Source organism: Eleutherodactylus coqui, chromosome 1 (assembly GCF_035609145.1).
Source record: "Eleutherodactylus coqui strain aEleCoq1 chromosome 1, aEleCoq1.hap1, whole genome shotgun sequence".
Taxonomy (NCBI): Eukaryota; Metazoa; Chordata; class Amphibia; order Anura; family Eleutherodactylidae; genus Eleutherodactylus; species Eleutherodactylus coqui.
This window is the reverse complement of record NC_089837.1, coordinates 39160173-39182661: the sequence shown is the minus strand read 5'-3', so window position 1 is coordinate 39182661 and position 22489 is coordinate 39160173. Positions and strand designations below refer to the sequence as shown.

The window sequence follows — 22489 nt, the reverse complement described above, 5'->3', positions numbered from 1 at the left end:
CAGGTTGAATTCATGACCATGTCAACGAGGCCCATTATTAGGGTGTTTTTACAGCATTTTAGGAAAAATGAAACTGTAGCTTTTGATGCAGTTTTGTGGTACATTGTTCTTCATTTTACTACCCAGAGTCAGCAGTGGACGCAGCCAGGAGGAGCATATTCTGGCTTTATATTTCCCATTCATTTCGAATCTACCTTTGACTTTCAATCACAAACTGCATGAAAACCAGCAGCTTTTTTTCCGACAAATGTTGTGTCAGCCCAGAATGAAATAGCTTACAGCTGAACAACCCCTTTACGTTGGACTGTGGCCATGATCAGGTTGTCAAAAACAGTATTTCATTAAATAATATTAAAGTGATGTAAAATTGGTATTTAAGGGCTAAATATGTCGTCAGAGAACTGGTTGGATTCCCAGACATGATTGGGATTTTCAGATTTTTGAATTAGGTTTACATTATTGAACATCTCACAGAATGTGGACCGGCATCGGGGTCTTGGTCGTTGATGCATTTTAAATTATTGGACAAAGTTTAATAAGGCTGGAGTCACACATGGAGTTTTTGTTTTGAATGAAAGCCAGAAGTAGATTTCAAAGTAATGGAAATACACAGGAAGGGCTTAAAAGGCTCCATCTGGCTGGATCCACCTCTGGCTTTAGCTTAAAAGATAGCAGATCAAAAACTGCCCGTGTTTCTTGCCTAATAGGAATGTTATAAATTTGTCTACTTTTGTAATATAAAAATTACAAAATCAACTTTTAATCCTAACAGAAAATCCCAGCGAGAAATCTGATGGAAACTCCGTGTCACCGCTAAACTGTAAAGTACAAGATGAAGACATTATGCCGCACTCTTCAGGAGAAAACCTCCTTAACAATGATGCATATGCAAAATTTGAGAGTGCAGATCAATATGATTTCACTAATCAGAAGGAAATTTCTCTTGACAAATCACAGAATTTTACTACAAGTACGGGTCAGAAAATGTTTGAAGAATGTGGAAAACAGGTTGTAAACAACTCAGGTCTGTTTATACACAGAATAATTCACACAGGAAAGAAACCACATTCATGTTCAGAATGTGGGAAATGTTTTACATACAAAACCGATCTTGTTAGACATATCAGAATTCACACAGGAAAGAAACCATTTTCATGTTCAGAATGTGGGAAATGTTTTTCCGATAGTTCAGAGCTTGGTCGACATATGAGAAATCACACAGCAGAGAAACCATATTCATGTTCAGAATGTGGGAAATGTTTTAAACTTAAATGCAATCTTGCTAGACATGTGATAATTCACACAAGGAATAAGCCATACTCCTGTTTAGAATGTGGGAAAATTTTTACATATAAATCTCAGGTTGTAAAACATCAGCGAGTTCACACAGGAGAGAAGCCATTTTCATGTTCAGAATGTGGGAAATGTTTCCCTACTAATAGCAAGCGTAACAATCATCAGAGACGTCACTCAGGAGAGAAGCCGTTCTCATGTACAGAATGTAATAAATGTTTTACAGGTAAATCAGATCTTGTTAGACATATCAGAACACACACAGGAGAGAAACCATTTTCATGTTCAGAATGTGGGAAACGTTTTTCCGATAGTTCAGAGCTTGGTCGACATATGAGAAATCACACAGGGGAGAAGCCGGTTTCATGTTCAGAATGTGAGAAATTTTTTACGGAAAAATCATCTCTTGTTAAACATAAAATGATTCATACAAGAGAGAAACCATTTTCTTGTTCAGAATGTGAGAAATGTTTTATGCTGAAAAAAGATCTTTTTAAACATCAGAGAATACACACAGGAGAGAAGCCGTTTTCATGTTCAGAATGTGGGAAATGTTTCATTACTAATGGCAAACGTATGGAGCATCAGAGACGTCACGCAGGAGAAAAGTCGTTCTCATGTTCTGAATGTGAGAGATGTTTTACAGAAAAATCATATCTTGATACACATATAAGAGTTCATACAGGAGAGAAACCATTTTCTTGTTCAGAATGTGGAAAATGTTTTGGACGGAAATCGGATCTTGTTAGACATCGGAGAATACACACAGGAGAGAAGCCATTTTCATGTTCAGAATGTGGGAAATGTTTTAGTCGGAACTCGGTTCTTGTTAAACATCAGAGAATACACACAGGAGAGAAACCGTTTTCATGTTCAGAATGTGGGAAATGTTTTAGTCGGAACTCAGTTCTTGTTAAACATCAGAGAATACACACAGGAGAGAAACCGTTTTCATGTTCAGAATGTGGGAAATGTTTTATGCAGAAATCGCATCTTGTTAAACATCAAAGATGTCACTCAGAGGAAAAGTTGAGTTGATGTTTTAGATGTAGCTAATGTTTTACTAGGAAAAACATTTTGAAAAATCATCAGAGAATTCGCATAGAGAAGAACTCATATTCTTGTTTGGAATCTGGGAGATGTGAAGTAAGCCTTTTAATAAATCAGTTTATTCACAGAACTTGTCAGTAAAAGAGTTCATTTTTTGTGTGGAATTAGCCTTCATCTAACAATCAAAATTATAGTTACCTGAGATCAACTGTGAATGGGATCCATATGAAAAAGTATTGTGGATATAAGGAATAAAAGAGAAGGAGCCATTATTTTCTAAGGAGATTAGAATGGTAGACATCAGACCAGGCTTATATGTTTTGAGCTGATATGATTCCTAGTCATAGGTCCTGCAACTGCAATATGCCAAACGTTTCATAAAGCTAAATAATTATGGTGCCACAGAAACAATTAGTGACGTGTCGGTTATCAAACAGTAACATATACCGAAGCTGAATGAACATATTTTACAAAAATTTGGTCAAAACTCAATGAGAACCAGGAACCCATCATAACATGTTCATCTAGCACTCTGTAACCCGAATGCTGCCATGCATACGACAGCCGTCACCAGCAAGGGAGATGGAATGACTACTCTGGACTGCTAGCCTGTATGGCTAGTCTGGTTGTCTCAGCACCCCAGAAGTCATATTTTGCTTCCATCATGTAGTCAACAGGAGCCCTGGCTGCCAGATGGAGGGAGAAAGTTTAATGGATTAAACCACAACCTGTCCTAGAATTGAAAAAGGACCCTCGTACAAAGCAGTGCTGTAGTTACACAAGACAGGCTTTAACAGTTCTTGTGCCATCAGGACAACAACCCGAGGCACCAGTATTATTCCCAACTGAAGATTGTGGGCGTAAGCTTTCTCCACTATGAAGCACCTTTTTGTAGTTTTTAGAGCTCTGAAAGCTTGTAAATATAATGTTTCTGGTTTGCCAATAAAGGTCTCACCTCTATGATACTTTTGTCTATTTAAGAGTCTAAAAGTTTAACATCCCCTAGAATGTTCTAGCTAACACTGTACCACATTATTTCAGCTTGGGTTTAAAAGCATCAAATGGCCTTTCCTATTGGGAAATGGCCCAAAAAATCTTTTTACGATAGTGACTTACCCCATCCAGAATTCACAATAAATTATGCATCAGTGTCTGTTAGAAGGCAGAAAAGGACCGATTTCCAGAAGTGGTGATCTTGTCCTGCTCATTACTTTTGACAACATATTTTTGTACTAAAACTCAATATGCAATGCATCAATAAAACCTGATCTTTCTTTGACTCACTACTAGAGATGAGCGAGCATACTCGCTAAGGAAAAACGTTAGAGAGCGCCACAGGCAGATCCGCTTCACACCCGCTGGGATATGTGGATTTTATCTGTATGGCTTGAGAAAGGTGCTTTGTGGCACTGAAACGCGTCGCCTTATTAAAAGTTTCTTCTGACTTCAAAACTCCTGGACTACTACTATGCATCTTGGAGCATAGCTCTGTACTGTGTTGAGGACACTCTGTGGAGGGGGCATTTGTGCATCATACCCCCCTCCTTTCAAGTAAGTGTCACACCTCACTATTACATCTATGTGAATTCGTCCTTAGTTCACTCCATCTTTGAGCGCAGATTCTTCTTTTTCATACTCGCTAAGGAGAATTACTCGATCGAGCATTGTCCTTAGCGAGTACCTGCCCGCTCGGAAGAAAAGGTTCGGCTGCCGGCGCGGGTGAGAGGTGAGTTGCAGCAGTGAGCAGGGGGAAACGGGGGGAGAAGAGGGAGAGCGAGATCTTCCCTCCGCTCCTCCCTGCTCTCCCCCGCCGCTCCCCGCCCGCCACCGGCAGCCGAACCTTTTCTTCCAAGCGGGCAGGTACTCGCTAAGGGCAATGCTCGATCGAGTAATTGCCCTTAACAAGTATGCCCGCTCATCTCTACTCACTACACCCGTTTACTTTCAGCTAAGAGAAGCTATAACTCACTGTCTAACCAGCATAAATGGCAATCCTGTGTCCCTCCACTAAGAGCTAAAGAATTGTCAGATATAGTAGATTCCCATCTGACTGCATCCAATGTTGGCCTGTCTCACATGCCATCAACTAAATGCTGATTTCTGGCATCTGATATGGGAATGCCGTTATATAGCAAACTTTTGGTCTCTTGTTATTAATTTTATATCCCCACTAGAGATGAGCGAGCATACTCGTCCGAGCTTGATGCTCGTTCGAGTATTAGGGTGCTCGAGATGCTCGTTACTCGAGACGAGCACCACGTGGTACTCGTCTCGATTAAATGAGCACTGACCATTGAATTCAGTGGAGCCGGCAATACAGCCGGCTCCATTGAAAGCAATGGGCTGCCGGCGAGCGCGGGATGAATTTTCGGGAAGGGCTTAAAAATATAAGCCCTTCCCTGAAATTCATCCAGAAATGTGTAAAAACAAAAAAATATATATACTCACCCGGTCCCAGCAGACGGAGTTCAGCCGCGGCCAGCTGGCAGTTCTACTGAACTGCTCTGTGTAGTATTCAGCAGCCGGGGATTTAAAATCCCCGCCTGCTGAATGAGCTGCCTCTGATTGGTCACAGCCTGACCAATCAGAGGCAGCTCTCACTCACACCCATTCATGAATTCATGAATGGGTGAGTGAGTGCTGCCTCTGATTGGCTCAGCGCAGGAACCAATCAGGGGCAGCTCTCAGCTGTCATTCATGGACCAATTAGAGGCAGCTCATTCAGCAGCCGGGGATTTTAAAGCCCCTGCTGCTGAATACTACACAGAGCAGTTCAGGAGAACTGCCATCTGGCAGCTGCTGAACTCCGTCTGCAGGGACAAGGTGAGTATATATATTTTTTTTGTTTTTACACATTTCTGGATGAATTTCAGGGAAGGGCTTATATTTTTAAGCCCTTCCCGAAAATTCATCCTGCGCTCGCCGGCAGCCCATTGCTTTCAATGGAGCCGGCTGTATTGCCGGCTCCATTGAATTCAATGGGCTAACGGCGTTGTTCTCTGCCACAGCTGTTACAGCTGTGGCAGAGGAGAACGATCTTTATGCTGACAGTGGGGGGGGGGGGGGGGGGGGTGTCTCACTCTTGCCGCTATTGTGGCTTAATAGTGGGACCTGTGAACTTGAGATGCAGCCCAACATGTAGCCCCTCGCCTGCCCTATCCGTTTCTGTGTCATTCCCATCACTTTCTTGAATTTCCCAGATTTTCACAAATGAAAACCTTAGCGAGCATCAGCGAAATACAAAAATGCTCGGGTCGCCCATTGACTTCAATGGGGTTCGTTACTCGAACCCTTGAGCATCGCGGGAAGTTCGACTCGAGTAACGAGCACCCGCGCATTTTGGTGCTCGCTCATCTCTTATCCCCACTCTTACCTTCATCTTTGAATATAAACTTAGACCCATAGACTATGCTGTTTGGCCAATTTGATGAGGAACGCTGGCCACGTTATACATGAATATTTCTGAGGGAATTTTTTTTTTTCTCATAAAACTATTGCCATGGAATGGATGGCGGTAGAGCCGTCCTCCCTGTCAAACTGGAAGAGGCTGTTCAACACAAGTATCCCTTATGAGAAAGTTCTATACCAGCATAGGGGCTGCCATGGTAAATTCCAAAAAATACGGGGTGCTTGGCTGGATGCACATTCCACACTACACACCAGTTACCTGTTACATTTCTCCACAGCAAAGAGACAGAGTTTGTGCTCCCGGTCCCCAATAACCATTCCTTCGATAGATGCATTGCTTCTAAGGGTGTTAGCCAGGGACTCCACTACCAGTATGAATAATTATGGTGAGAGGGGACATTCCTGTCTCGTCCCATTTTTCTCTTTTTTGTAAGCTTGTTACTATATACAAGGGCATAACTAGAGAAGCCTGGGCCCCATAGCAAGCTTTTAAATCGGAGCCCTTCTTTCTGTCTCACCACCTAGATGCCGCGGTCACTACTGACTGTTGTATCTAATGGCTAGCATCAGGAGTTACCTTATATGCCATCCTAATGTTGGCAAATGTGTTTCAAGGCCGGACCACTATAAAAAATTTCTGTGCTTCATATAGCAAAGTGTAACCTCTGCACAGAGAAGAAAAGGGGGCAATCTATCAGGGGTTTGGGGGTCTGTAGGGATACAGGGCATATTTTGTAAGGGGCTCTTTAGGGAGAGAGGAACAATATGTAGTGATCTACAGGCTTAGAAGAGGGAGAGTAGATCTTACTGACCTGATTCAGGTAAGCTTAGAAAGCACAACTCTCACAAAGGCTAATAACATGTAGGTGGAGGTGAAGCCGCCGGGCAGAATACGGTATCCTGAGCTTGATCCGATTTAAAGGGAAGGATTCAAGGTAAAGGATTGCCCAGTCACAGGCCTGGACCTCCAGAGTGAGACGCTCACAGATAGGACTCATGTTGCAGAAAAATCTCTTAATTGGTTTTTCAGGAACATTAGACCTATCTGTGAGCGTTAGAGATGAGCGAACGTGCTCGTTTAGAGCAATTACTCGAACGAGCATCGCTTTTTTTGAGTAACTGCCTACTCAGGCAAAAAGATTCGGGGAGCGGGGGATAGCAGGGGAGAGCAATCTCCCCCTCCACCCCTCCCCACGCAACCCCCGGCGCCCCCCAAATCTTTTCGCCCGATTAGGCAGTTACTCGAAAAAAGTGATGCTCGTTCGAGTAATTGCCCTAAACGAACACGTTCGCTCATCTCTAGTGAGCGTCTCACCTACTCCGAAGATCCAGCACCACCAATGGGCAATGCTTTTCCTCTGATCCTTAGGAAAAAAACACATAAAAGAGCATAGGAAATTAAAATAATGCTTAAAATTGGTGCTAAAGTTGTAGTAAACACCATAACATATCAGGAAGTATGAAGAAAATGATCACAGGTAGTGGATTTGTTTTCCGATCCCTGTTGGTGCCCCCCAAGGTTCTGTGCTCTTCTCCATCTATACCTTTGGCCTAGGAAAGTTCATAGAATCCCATGGTTTTCAGTACCAACATGGAAAATACAAAGCTCAGTATCTTTTATGCAGCTCAGCCAACCGGTATATCATTGGTTGTGGAATGGCTCATGTGTATAGAGCGTGCTGGATGTAGTTTGTGGGCTGCTCCCGATACTCCATAACCCCACTTTTCTCTTCTTTTCTATTTCTCCTCTTTATTTTTCTCTCTTCTTCTCCTTTTATGCTTTTATTTCCTTCTCTCTGCGCCCGTATTTCCTTAGATCCCCGTGTTATATCATTGATATTGTGGTTGGGCCACATGCACCCTCCACTCTAGGGGCTCATTATGAAGTATGGACACCCTGTCACTATGACTAAGTGGACTGTACATGGTAATAATCCATGTAGAAGTCATACCGGTAATACCGCCAGTTATTATACTCCACCTAGAGGGGGGATTTGCTTTAAAACAGAAGAACAGACTCTGTGACAAGTTTAGATAATATAACATGAAAAAGACCCCTGTGTGGGTGGAAACGTTGTGCTGTGCCATGTGCTCGGAGAACTAAAGGGGCATCAAAACTGAAGCAGTTTAAATGAGAGCCCCCTCTATGCCGCTCCTATCTGTTTACATAATGGATCACGCTGACGGATCTTCCAGATGTAGAATGTATCTATATATATATATGTTTGGCTTCAATAAAAGCTTTATGAACGTAAAAAGTAAGAACAAGTGCCAGATGGTATAACCAGTGTACATATATACTGATCACATGACCGTGACATCATCACAGCTCCTTCAGCCACCACTACTCCTCACTGCTGAGCTCCGCCCATTATATACTGATCACATGACCGTGACATCATCACAGGTCCTTTAGCCACCACTTCTCCTCACTGCTGAGCTCCGCCCATTATGAACAGATCACATGACGGTGACATCATCGCAGGTCCTTCGGCTATCGCAGTGTAGCAGGTCCTGGTCCCTGCTGTTGTCCCTGTTATCAGCCAGAGGATACACATACACTGATATCAGAGCTCTGTGTGTGACTCCGGCCGGCAGGTAAGAGGCGGCGGAGGGTCTTGTGGGGAGGTCAGACACGGTCCATGTGGTTATTACTACAGGGGTGCGGGGGAGGAATGTATGAAGGTCCCAGAGGATGGATGGCGGTGATATACAGAGCTGTGGAAGTGTTCCTGGCCGCTGGGGAGAGAACGCTGCGGAGGAAGAGCGCTGATGAGGTCAGAAGGGATAATAGATTATTATTGGTAATTACCACAATACAAAGTGACTGAACAAAACAGAAATGTCTTCCCATCAGTATTCGGGGTGACGCCCTTCACCTTCACTGCAGCACCAGCTCTTCTAGGGACACTTGCACAGTTTTTGAAGGAACTCGGCAGGGAGGTTGTTCCAGACATCTTGGAGATCTAAGCCCAGATCTTCTGTGGATGTCGGCTCGCTCCAATCCTTCTGTCTCTTCATGTAATCCCAGACAGACTGGATGATGTGAGATCAGGGCTCTGTGGGGCCAAATCATCACTTCCAGGACTCCCTGTTCTTCCTTACACTGAGGATAGTTCTTAATAACATTGGTGGATGTTGGGGGTTGTTGTTCTGCTGCGGAATAAATGTGGAACCAATCAGACGCCTCCCCGATGGATTTACATGATGAGTAAGTATCTACCCAAATCCTCAACTCCAAACTTACAAGGACCTTCCACCATGCTTCCCTGCTGCCTGCAGACACTCATTATTGTACTGCTCTCCACCATGCTTCCCTGCTGCCTGCAGACACTCATTATTGTATCGCTCTCCACCATGCTTCACTGCTGCCTGCAGACACTCATTATTGTATCGCTCTCCACCATGCTTCACTGCTGCCTGCAGACACTCATTATTGTATCGCTCTCCACCATGCTTCACTGCTGCCTGCAGACTCTCATTATTGTACCGCTCTCCACCATGCTTCCCTGCTGCCTGCAGACACTCATTATTGTATCGCTCTCCACCATGCTTCACTGCTGCCTGCAGACACTCATTATTGTATCGCTCTCCACCATGCTTCACTGCTGCCTGCAGACACTCATTATTGTACCGCTCTCCACCATGCTTCACTGCTGCCTGCAGACACTCATTATTGTACCGCTCTCCACCATGCTTCACTGCTGCCTGCAGATACTCTTTATTGTACCGCTCTCCACCATGCTTCACTGCTGCCTGCAGACACTCATTATTGTACCGCTCTCCACCATACTTCACTGCTGCCTGCAGACAATTATTATTGTACTGCTCTTTGCCATGCTTCACTGCTGCCTGCAGACACTCATTATTGTACTGCTCTCCACCATGCTTCACTGCTGCCTGCAGACACTCATTATTGTACTGCTCTCCACCATGCTTCACTGCTGCCTGCAGACACTCATTATTGTATTGCTCTCCACCATGCTTCACTGCTGCCTGCAGACACATTATTGTACCGCTCTCCACCATGCTTCACTGCTGCCTGCAGACACATTATTGTACCGCTCTCCACCATGCTTCACTGCTGCCTGCAGACACATTATTGTACCGCTCTCCACCATGCTTCACTGCTGCCTGCAGACACATTATTGTACTGCTCTCCAACATGCTTCAAAGCTCCCTGCAGATAATTATATTACCGCTCTTCGCCATGCTTCACTGCTGTCTGCAGAGACTCATTACAGTACCGCTCTCCACTATGCTTCATTGCATCCTGCAGACACTCATTATTGTACCGCTCTCCACCATGCTTCACTGCTGTCTGCAGAGACTCATTACAGTACCGCTCTCCACTATGCTTCATTGCATCCTGCAGACACTCATTATTGTACCGCTCTCCACCATGCTTCACTGCTGCCTGCAGACACTCATTATTGTACCGCTCTCCACCATTCTTTACTGCTGCCTGCAGACACTCATTATTGTACCGCTCTCCACCATGCTTCACTGCTGCTGGCAGAATGCATTATTGTACCGCTCTCCACCACTCTTCACTGCTGCTACAGCCACTCAATATTGTACCGCCCTCCACCATGCTTCACTGCTGCCTTCAGACACTCATTATTGTACCGCTCTCCACCATGCTTCACTGCTGCCTGCAGACACTCATTATTGTACCGCTCTCCACCATTCTTCACTGCTGCCTGCAGACACTCATTATTGTACCGCTCTCCACCATTCTTCACTGCTGCCTGCAGACACTCATTATTGTACCGCTCTCCACCATTCTTCACTGCTGCCTGCAGAAAATCAATATCACACCCATCGCCACCATGCTTCACTGCTCTCTGCAGACAATGATTCTTGTACTGCTCTCCACCATGCTTCACTGCTGCCTGCAGAATGCATTATTGTACCGCTCTCCACCATTCTTCAGTGCTGCTACAGCCACTCAATATTGTACCGCCCTCCACCATGCTTCACTGCTGCCTTCAGACACTCATTATTGTACCGCTCTCCACCATGCTTCACTGCTGCCTGCAGAATGCATTATTGTACCGCTCTCCACCATTCTTCACTGCTGCTACAGCCACTCAATATTGTACCGCCCTCCACCATGCTTCACTGCTGCCTTCAGACACTCATTATTGTACCGCTCTCCACCATGCTTCACTGCTGCCTGCAGACAATCATTATTGTACCGCTCTCCACCATGCTTCACTGCTGCCTTCAGACACATTATTGTACTACTCTCCGCCATGCTTCACTGCTGCCTGCAGAAAATCAATATCATACCGTTCTTCACCATGCTTCACTGCTGCCTGCAGACACTCATTATTGTACTGCTCTCCACCATGCTTCACTGCTGCCTGCAGACACTCATTATGGTACTGCTATCCTCTATGCCTCACTACTGCCTGCTCTCCACCGTGCTTCACTGCTCTCTGCAGATAATGATTGTTGTACTGCTCTCCACCATGCTTCACTGCTGCCTGCACACACTCTTTATTGTACCGCTCTCCACCATGCTTCACTGCTGCCTGCAGAAACTCATTATTGTACCGCTCTCCACCCTGCTTCACTGCTGCCTGCAGACACTCATTATTGTACCGCTCTCCACCATGCTTCACTGCTGCCTGCAGACACTCATTATTGTACCGCTCTCCACCATGCTTCACTGCTGCCGGCAGAAAATCAATATCACACCCATCGCCACCATGCTTCACTGCTCTCTGCAGACAATGATTCTTGTACTGCTCTCCACCATGCTTCACTGCTGCCTGCAGAATGCATTATTGTACCGCTCTCCACCATTCTTTACTGCTGCTACAGCCACTCAATATTGTACCGCCCTCCACCATGCTTCACTGCTGCCTTCAGACACTCATTATTGTACCGCTCTCCACCATGCTTCACTGCTGCCTTCAGACACTCATTATTGTACCGCTCTCCACCATGCTTCACTACTGCCTGCAGACACATTATTGTACTGCTCTCCACCATGCTTCACTACTGCCTGCAGACACATTATTGTACTGCTCTCCACCATGCTTCACTGCTGCCTGCAGACACTCATTATTGTACCACTCTCCGCCATGCTTTACTGCTGCCTGCAGACACTCATTATTATATCGCTCTCCATCATGCTTCACTGTTGCCTGTAGACAATCATTAAATTACTGCTCTCCACCGTGCCTCAGTGCTGCCTGCAGATACTCATTATCATACCGTTCTCCACCATGCTTCACTGTTTTCTGCAGACACTCATTATGTTACTGCTGTCCTCTATGCCTCACTACTGCCTGCAGACACTCATTATTGTACCGCTCTCCACCATGCCTCACTACTGCCTGCAGACACTCATTATTGTACCGCTCTCCACCATGCTTCACTGCTGCCTGCAGACACATTATTGTACCACTCTCCACCATGCTTCACTGCTGCCTGCAGACACTCGTTACTGTACTGCTCTCCACCATGCTTCACAGCAGCCTGCAGACACTCATTATTGTACCGCTCTCCACCATGCTTCACTGCTGCCTGCAGACACATTATTGTACCACTCTCCACCATGCTTCACTGCTACCTGCAGACACTCATTATTGTACCGCTCTCCACCATGCTTCACTGCTGCCTGCAGACACTCATTATTGTACCGCTCTCCACCATGCTTCACTGCTGCCTGCAGACACATTATTGTACCACTCTCCACCATGCTTCACTGCTACTTGCAGACACTCATTATTGTACCACTCTCCACCATGCTTCACTGCTGCTACAGGCACTTCAGCAAACAAGCTGCTTTCTGTTACAATCAAGCATTTTGCCTCATCGGTCTGGAGCATCTGCTTCCATTCATCTGGACTCCAGTTCCTTTGTTTAGATGCGTAGTTGAGTTTCTTATCCTTTCTTCTACATGAAAGGTGTGACTATTTGGACATGATTTTTCCATGAAGATCACTTCTGATCACAATTCTCCAAATAGAAGATGGGTCTACTGGGGATCCACAGGTTTCTGCCAGGTTTAAGCTGATGGTGCTGCAGGACATCTTCTAATTTAAAAGGGAAGTAAGCATAAGGTGTCTCATCTGCTGCAGTAGGTGTCCTTGGCCGATGACTGCGTTTATGGTCCTCAAAGTCTGTCATTTTTCACATCCCAGTATGCTTTGAAATCGTTTCCTGGGATAGACCTTGCTGATGCAGAATAACTACCGTGTATCTTGTTGCTGTACTCAGTCTTGCCATGGTGTATGACCAGTGACATAAAGATGTCCTCCACAACCTCACCTTTCTTGCAGAGTTTGACTGTTCCTCACCCCGGTTTAAGCCTCCTGCTCAGCTGTTTCTTTTTAGTGAATGACTGTAATTCAACCAACATATAAAAATCATGATCATTATCCCCCGTTTGACATAAATGTTTGCTCATACACCTGACTATGATCCTGCAGAATCCCTGACTTTGTACAAGTGGGCCTGAAAGAACTGAAGCTGTTGTGAAGGTAAAGGGCGCTTACACCAAATATGGGTGGGATTTAGGTTTCTCTTTTGTTCCTTCACTTTGCATTTTAATAATTGGCAAAAATAAACTATTAACATTTCTATTGAAAGAATTATTAGTTTGCAACATTTTTTCAACAACTGCTCAACACTGAAAGTATTAGTCCGGAGGGAGGCTGCATTTTTTTGCGGAGAAGACGTCTTTGGTGGTTGTTTTGAAATAAAATATGTAGCCCATCACGCATTTTTTTAAAATAATCTTTGTAAAAATCGGATGCAAAATGTATGAAAGTCATGTGAAAATTGCATAATAGCCCTTTATGGCTTGCCTATAGCATAATAGCCTTTATAGTACTGATGATAGCCTTTGGGCCCGGCCTGCAGCCCGACAAGCCTTTGGGCCCGGCCTGCAGCCCGACAAGCCTTTGGGCCCGGCCTGCAGCCCGACAGGCCTTTGGGCCCGGCCTGCAGCCCGACAGGCCTTTGGGCCCGGCCTGCAGCCCGACAGGCCTTTGGGCCCGGCCTGCAGCCCGACAGGCCTTTGGGCCCGGCCTGCAGCCCGACAGGCCTTTGGGCCCGGCCTGCAGCCCGACAGGCCTTTGGGCCCGGCCTGCAGCCCGACAGGCCTTTGGGCCCGGCCTGCAGCCCGACAGGCCTTTGGGCCCGGCCTGCAGCCCGACAGGCCTTTGGGCCCGGCCTGCAGCCCGACAGCCGAACTTTTTACCCATGGCTCTATTACCTGCCTGTGACTTATAGCCTCTAGGCTCCACCTATGACCTGTTTACTCATATCCTCTGTTTTGGGCTGCTGGACGGTGACCTCTGATTTGATAAGTGACCTTCAGTGGAAAGACAATAGACGAAGCCTCTTATTCCTCACCGCATATCTTCAGTAAGGTATCTATGGTAAAGAAACCTGATGATTGTATAAGAACAAGATGACAAATAGATGTTGGTTACAATTTACCTCCGATTGGGAATATTTATATAAGAATCTTCCTTCCTGAAGTTGCCTCCTTATGTGAAATAGTTATAGGATGGTTTATACTTTGGAACATTTATTTTTGATTTGCTGTCTTCATGGATCCTCCTAACTTTAAATCGATAACTCAATCTAGAATCTTGGGTTGGATTCATCCTGAGTACAAGATATTGGGATCATACTTCCTAAGAACAATATCATAGTGTGTTCCATAGTCTAGCTGACTACAAGTCAGTTGGAGTTTCTTTATTGGTGGATTCTCCAATCCAATAAGCGTTATTAGCCATCTGTAGACTAATACCTCAGGCTATCAACACTCCCTAGTTATTAATCTGGTTTAATCTCTCACTGGAGCTGTCAGGGGCATAAGGGAAACATAAGATTACTTACCGGTAATCCATTTTCCACTAGTAGGGAGCACCACTAGTTTTGCTCCCTACTGCAGTATTTAAGTTATTAATAAATGTAATTAAATAAGGTTTAAGTATAAATGTAAATAAAAGGGGTAGCCTGCAATTAGTCCATGGATGTTGCTACAGAACAGAGAAGGGATAGGGTGTGCCTAACTTTACAGAGCTCTGGGAGGTTCCTGCTTCCTCTCCGGATGGGAGGTGTTCTCCCACTGATGCGGTCATGGGCTGATGGAAAACTGATTACCAGTAAAGTAGTAATTCACACAGGATATGTCTGATAATACTGGACCCATGTCTGAAACCCGCATTTATTTTGAAAAATGCCCACTCCCCTCAACCCCATTCTGGCTTACCACCACTGCCTGAGATTACAGAGTCAGCTGACCTGCCTGTTCTACACGGTGTCTTTATTATAGAAGTGAAAGGGAATTGTGTAAACAGCGTAGCACAGCGAACTGCCAGCAGTACCAGAACCCTCCGGTTTATCCAGTTCTCTCGTATTCTCATCCAAAGCAGTCCTTCTCCCGAATGACCCACCAAGGATGGATGAAGAAAGAAATGATGTTACCATAAGAATATTAAACCTCTCCTTGGAGATCATCTACCTGCTGACCGGAGAGGTAAGCCTTCTATATTTCTATCATCTTTATTGTATTATGTAACAAGTCAGACTAAGGGAAGAGAAAACCCATTCTATGAAGTAACAGGAACAATCCAGTGTCCTGTATAACGACTTCCAGACCTTCCAAGTGAGGGAGAACTAAAGAACTGAGCAGCAGAGAATGTGAAGATCGGCCACCAATATGGTCAGTTCTGTATGGTGGGAACCAATGAGCTAATAGTAATGTTGTAGTAGCAATGAGAATCCAGCTTCTCGCATTCTAATAATGCGCCCCCTCTCAAACAGCATGCCTACTTACCATTCCTTGCATTGAGGAGGGATGTCTAGAGGTGGCAGAGTTCAAAGCACTGGGCAATCTCCAGCTGACACATTTCAAGGAATGGGGTGGTAGTATACATGCTTGGCTGCCAGAAGTCTCACTAGAGCTCTATATGGCGGGGTCACAATCTCCCTCTTTCTACTGAGGGAGGAATACTGGGTTCAGTCCTCTACATGTCTCTCTACATACACAGGATTACAGAATAGTGAAGAAGACATCGGGTGACGGTACGACTCCCAACAGCCATGTCCATGAGTCAGGAGGATGGAGCAGGAGCCAGAGCCCCATCACAGAGGCTCCTCCTCACTTACCGATACAGGAGCAGAAGATCCTAGAACTCACCAACAAGATCACTGAGCTGCTGACTGGAGAGGTGACACTGCTGGGAATGCTGGGAAATTATACAATAACAGCACTAGAGGTGTCTGGGTAATGATGGTATCATTGTGTTGTCAGGTTCCTATAAGGTGTCAGGATGTCGCTGTCTATTTCTCCATGGAGGAGTGGGAGTATTTAAAAGGACACAAGGATCTGTACAAGGATGTCAAGATAGAGGACCACCAGCTTTTTACATCAGAAGGTAACCAGATATAAATATACTAGTGACATTATTATTTCAAGGGTATGTGGTATGTGTAGGATTTGTCACCCAACATGAACTTATTTGGGGCTTTTCCACTAATTTGTCCTTGAGTATAAGCACAAATATTTCTTTAACCTCCTTGCTTACTGTCCATCTTTTTTATTTTCTTATGGCGATCGTTATGGGATCTAACAGGGAACCAGTCACCTGGCTTATGCTGCCCGAACCACGTTGTGCCTGTTTTACAGATCTATACTAAAAGCATTAATAATATGCTAACACATGACCTGCATAAAGTTACAGGTCCATCACCGGGCTTTACTTTATCTCTTATGTTCTTTAATTTTTGCACATGTTTGTGTCAAAAATGTAAAGCTTTTCCAATAGATGGAAATGTACAATTTATACATTACTGCTGTTTTAAACGTTTTTGTTTTTGTTTTTTTTTTTAATTTTTCACACTTTTTTTAATCTCGTCATTTTCTTTTCTAATTACACAAATCGTTTTAGTCTACTTTTACTGCGAATGCAAATCATAGGATTTCATGTAAACAGTCCCAAGTACGTGTTATGTGCAAAGAGAGAATTATTCTCTGTTGAAGTGTCACCAAGGCGCAAACCGGTTTGGACACTATGGGGTTAAAGTTATGAGGGTTTTTTCGGGCTTACCCTAAAATCTTAAAATAAAATTCCAGATCCATGATTCTTAGGCCGGCTGCACACGGACGGATTTACATTGCGGAATCCGGAGCAATGTATCTGACCCATTGCCCTTGCACAATGACATTGCGTAAAGTTTGTGGGTACCCAAGGAAAAGCAGGGATTAAAAAATAAAAAACTGTACTGTTCATGTCCCGACGGCTCGCTGTGCGGCCCATCCTCAGCACAGAAAAAGAAGAATGGCAGGTCTGTGCTATTGCCATCTGGGCACAGGTTTGGATTCCGCTGCGGGCTACCACATGCGTAACCCGACCCGGTTGTGTGCAGCCGGCCTTAGGAAGCACCTATTTCACATTCAAAAAGACTGTCACCATCTTTTTTCAGTTCTCACTGAGAGCACCATAAGGTAGTGACAGTTACACGGATTACAGGGATATGTCTTTTGAACCAAAGTCAGCAGGGAAGGCAGCAAGGAGAAGCTTATTCTAGCTTTATATTTCCCTTTCATTTTGACTCCACCTTTTGACTTTAAATGAAAAACTGCGTGGAAACCAGCATCTTTTATTCCAAGAAATTTTGTGTCAACCCAGAATGAAATAGCTTACAGCTGAACAACCCCTTTACGTTAGACTGTGGCCATGATCAGGTTGTCAAAAACAGTAGTTCGTTAAATAATATTAAAGTGATGTAAAATTGGTATTAAAGGGCTAAACATATTGGCAGAGAACGGGTTGGATTCCCAGACAAGATTGGGATTTTCAGATTTTTGAATTAGGTTTACGTTATTAAACATCTCACAGAATGTGGACCAGCATCGGGTCTTGGCCGTTGATGCATTTTAAATTATTGGATGAAGTTTAATCAGGCTGGAATCACATGGAGTTTTTGTTTTGAATGAAAGCCAGAAGTAGATTTAAAAGTAATGGAAATATACAGGAAGAGTTTAAAAGTCTCCATCTGGCTGGATCCACTTCTGACTTTAGCTTAAAAAATACCAGATCAAACACTGCCCATTTTTCTAGCCTGATATGAATGTTATAAATTTTTCTACTTTTGTAATATAAAAATTACAGAATTAAATTTTAATCCTAACAGAAAATCCCAACGAGAATTCTGATGGAAACTTCATGTCATCGCTGAATTCTAAAGTAGAAGATAAAGATATCATGCAGCGCTCATCAGGAGAAAACCTCATTACCCTTAATGTACATTCAGAACTTGACAATACAGATCAGTCATATGAGCCCAGTGAGAATGCTGATGGAAACTTTATGCCCTTGCTAAATTGTAAAGTAGAAGATATTGTGCCGCACTCTTCAGGAGAAAACCTCATTAACAATATTGTATATCCAAAATTTGAGAGTACAGATCTATTATATGATTCCACTAATCATGAGGAACTTTCACTTGATCAATCACAGAATGTTTCTACAAGTACAGGTAAAAAAATGTTTGGAGAATGCGGAAAACAGGTTGAAAACAACTCGGGTCTGTTTATACACAGAATAATTCACACAGGAGAGAAACCGTATTCGTGTTCAGAATGTGGGAAAGGTTTTTCCGATAGATCAGATCTTGATCAACATATGAGAAATCACACAAAGGAGAAGCCGTTTCCATGTCCAGAATGTGGGAAATGTTTTACTAATAAATTCAATCTTGTTGAACATGTGAAAATTCACACAGGGAATAAGCCATACTCCTGTTTAGAATGTGGGAGAGGTTTTTCATATAAATCGCAAATTGTAAAACATCAGGTAATTCACACAGGAGAGAAGCCATTTTCATGTCCAGAATGTGGAAAACGTTTCACTACTATTGGCAAATGTAGGGATCATCAGAGACGTCACTCAGGAGAGAAGCCGTTCTCATGTTCAGAATGTGGGAAATGTTTTACAGAAAAATCAACTCTTGTTAAACATAAAAGAATTCATACAGGAGAGAAACCATTTTCTTGTTCAGAATGTGCAAAACGTTTTGCATATAAACCAAGTCTTCTTAAACATGAACGAACTCATACAGGAGAGAAGCCATACTCCTGTTCAGAATGTGGTAAATGTTTTACAGCTAGATCAAATCTTGTTAGTCATATCAGAATTCACACAGGAGAGAAACCGTATCCATGTTCAGAATGTGCCAGATGTTTTGCCCATAGAACAGATCTTGCTCGACATTTGAGAAGTCACGCAGGAAAGAAGCCGTTTCCATGTCCAGAATGTGGGAAATGTTTTACGGTAAAATCATCTCTTGTTAAACATAAAAGAATCCACACAGGAGAGAAACCATTTTCTTGTTTAGAATGTGGGAAATGTTTTATGCTAAAATCAGATCTTGTTAAACATCAGAGAATTCACACAGGAGAGGAGCCGTTTTCATGTTCAGAATGTGGGAAATGTTTCAGTACTAATGGCAAACGTAGGGATCATCAGAGACGTCACTCAGGAGAGAAGCCGTTTTCATGTTCAGAATGTGGGAAATGTTTTGTGCTGAAATCAGATCTTGTTACACATGAGAAACTTCACACAGGAGAGAAGCCGTTTACATGTTCAAAGTGTGGGAAATGTTTTATGAAGAAATCAAATCTTGCTAGACATGAGAAACTTCACACAGAAGAGAAGCCGTTTTCTTGTTCATAATGTGGGAAATGGTTTATGGTGAAATCAGATCTTGTTAAACATCAAAGATGTCATTCAGAAAAAAAGTGATTTGATGTTTTAGATGTGGAAAATGGTTTACTAGGCAAAACATTTTGAAAAATCAGCAGTGAATTCACATAGAGAAGAACTCATATTCCTGTTTGAAATCTGGAAGATGTATTAAAATGCTTTCTTTACATCAGTTTACTCACAGACCTTGTCAGTAGCTGTCAGTGAATGTTTTTTGTGTGGAATTAGCTGTCATCTAACATTTAAAATTATAGTTACCCGAGGCCAACTGTGAATGGGATCCATATAAACAGTACTGTGGATATAAGGAATAAAAGAGACGGAGCCATTATTTTCAAATATCAAAATGGTAGACATCAGAACAACCTTATGTGTGTCGAGTTGATATGATTCCTCATCATAGGTCCTACAACTGCAAAATGCCAAAAGTTTTATAAAAATAAATAATTATGGTGCCACAGAAACAATTAATGATATGTCTGTTATCAAGCAGTAACATATACCGAAGCTGAAGCTGTGAAAATCCAGTTAACATGTGAAAAAAAATCAAACATACAGTTAATGAGCCAATTTGATACGGCATAGTGGAGCTTACTAAAGACATCTACTTTTTTGAATCAACGGGTCATGCAAATTTTGCAAATCAATCAGAGACTGAACAAATTATACATTTAATATGCATATTAGACCTCATGTGTGAGTATATACAGGGTGACCCATTTGCTGTCGGCCCAGAAAATCAGATTTCATTCCAAGACTAATTAACATATTTCACAGAAATTTGGTCACAACTAGAGTTGAGCGAACATACTCTGGCGAGCTTGATACTCGTTCGAGTATTAGCGCACTCCATGGTGCTCATTACTTGAACGAGCATCAAATCGCGTTCGAACTCGCCTCAGCTTTTGGCTCCTCCCTGCTGTGACGTGCCTGTTTTGGCCCCTCCCTGCCACAAAGCAGCATGCGTCATTTGAAAATTTTTGGTCTGGCAGGGAAGGGGAAGGGGGACGGAGAGAGGGGGTCAGAGTGGGAGAAAGGGAGAGAGAGGGAGAGAGAGAGAAACCAAGGGGGGAAAAAAAAAGCTCGGGACCCTGCGTTCCACATACAAAAATGCTCGAGTCTCCCAGTGTAGTCAATGGGGTTCGATACTCGAGTAGAGCTCTCGAATTTTACAAAAGGCTCGACTCGAATAACGCAGACCCGAGCATTTGGGTGCTCGCTCATCTCTAGTCACAACATACCTTACTCAATGAGACCCAGGAATCCATTATGTGCGCCTAGCACTCCTTAACCCCAATGCTGCCATCCACACAGCAGCAGTCACCAGCAAGTGAGATGGAACGGCTAGTCTGCTTGTCTTGCTCAGCATACCAAGCCACCCCAAAAGCCATATTTTGCTTAAGTCATGCACTCAATAGGAGCCTGTGCTGCCCTCCGGAGGGGAAGTTAAATGGATTAGGCCCCAGATGTCCTAGTATTGAAAAAGGCACCTCCCACAAAAAAGTGCTGCAGTTACACAGGATGTGCATGACTGCAATCAGGAGATACTTCCGGGACATGTTATGAGGGGTTTCTGATTATCACTCAGTAAGGTATGTTTTGACTGAAGTTCATTAACCCCTTAAGGACCAGGCTGTTTTGTACCTTAACGCCTTCCCTCCATATGACGTAAGGGTACATCATGGCAGCGGGGCACTTCCCGCAACTGGACGTACCCTTACGTCATGTAGATAGCGCGAGATCAGAAGCGATCTAGCACTATCCAGCAGCGGGAGCCGGCTGTCAGTGATAGCCGGCCTCCTGCTGCGACAGCAAATTTAACATTGATTATCAACATTTTGAGGAATACTTCGTTTTCCTACACCAAGCCAAGATTGCAGAGGCTCATAGGTGTCCGAATGATAGATACCCCTACAAATGACCCCATTTTAAAAACTAGACCCCTTAATATATTCACTGAGGGGGTCAGGAGTATTTTGACCCCACAGTTTCTTTTAGGAGTTAATGCAATTTTAAAAGCTGTTTTTTTCTATAACGCACATGAAAATGAGGATTTACACATCAAAATGGATACCCATTTGAGGTGTAGAAACATACCCAGTATGGCTCTAAATTTATATTTGTATGCACTACGGGGCCCAAAATGAAAGGGGCAGCCGGTGGCTTTCAGAAGAGAAATTTTGCTTGAAAGTGATTTAGTCCCCATTACCCACTTGTAGAGCCCTTGAGCTGCCAAAAAAACAGAGAACCCACGAAAATGACCCTATTTTGTAAACTAGACCCCTTAACTAATTAATCTAGGGGTGTACTGTGTATTTTGACTCCACCGTTTTTGAATGAATCTAAGCAAAGCGGAAGGAGAAAATTACGATTTTCATTTTTTGGCAACTGTGTCATTTAAAAAAACAGGGTTTTTTTGTACAGCACATATAGGAATGAAGACTTTCACCCCAAAATAGATACCCCTGTTTGTCCTGTGTCCAGAAACATATCGATTGTGGCTCTAAACTGCTTACTGGACACATGGCTAGGCCTATAATGGAGGGAACACCCATTGGATTTCAGGGCACAACTGAATAGGCCCCATTGCTCACTTGTGCAGAAAAAAAATGGTCTCCCTAAAAATAATCCCCCCTCCCTCCACACCCTTTTTGACATTCCTTAAATCTTAGATAAAAGTAGTAATGTAAACTGTGTATTTCCGAAAAACAGGTGTCATTATGAGGCCTGATTGGGATGGACACATAGGGCAATTAAATCGGTTATCCCTCCTCTTCTCATGCTTTTTTGGGGGGTATTTCTTGACCTCAGTGGCAGGAATGGGGTGTAAAAATTGGCGCTCTGTGAGGCTACATTAAGGTGTTATACCTCTGAGCCTTTGCAGTCTTGGCTTGGTGTAGGAAAACAAAGTGTTCCTCAAAATGTTGATAATTATTATAAATGATTATAATCAATGTTAAATTTGTATTTCTCCTAAATGGTTAAAAAAAACTAGT

General features: G+C 43.6%; 1 protein-coding gene across 1 annotated transcript in view; it reads left to right on the top strand.

The window, feature by feature from the left end:
• LOC136612439 (zinc finger protein 721-like) overlaps nucleotides 1-20073 on the top strand; it is a 564334-nt gene extending 544261 nt beyond the window's left edge. The window contains exons 5-9 of the mRNA XM_066592832.1: nucleotides 773-2329; nucleotides 15159-15262; nucleotides 15777-15838; nucleotides 15997-16163; nucleotides 17923-20073. Of these exons, the coding sequence (XP_066448929.1) occupies nucleotides 773-2329; nucleotides 15159-15262; nucleotides 15777-15838; nucleotides 15997-16163; nucleotides 17923-19463 (3431 nt within the window). The 3' untranslated portion in view covers nucleotides 19464-20073. The remainder of the gene's footprint in view (nucleotides 1-772; nucleotides 2330-15158; nucleotides 15263-15776; nucleotides 15839-15996; nucleotides 16164-17922) is intronic.
• The last annotated feature ends 2416 nt before the right edge of the window (nucleotides 20074-22489 follow it).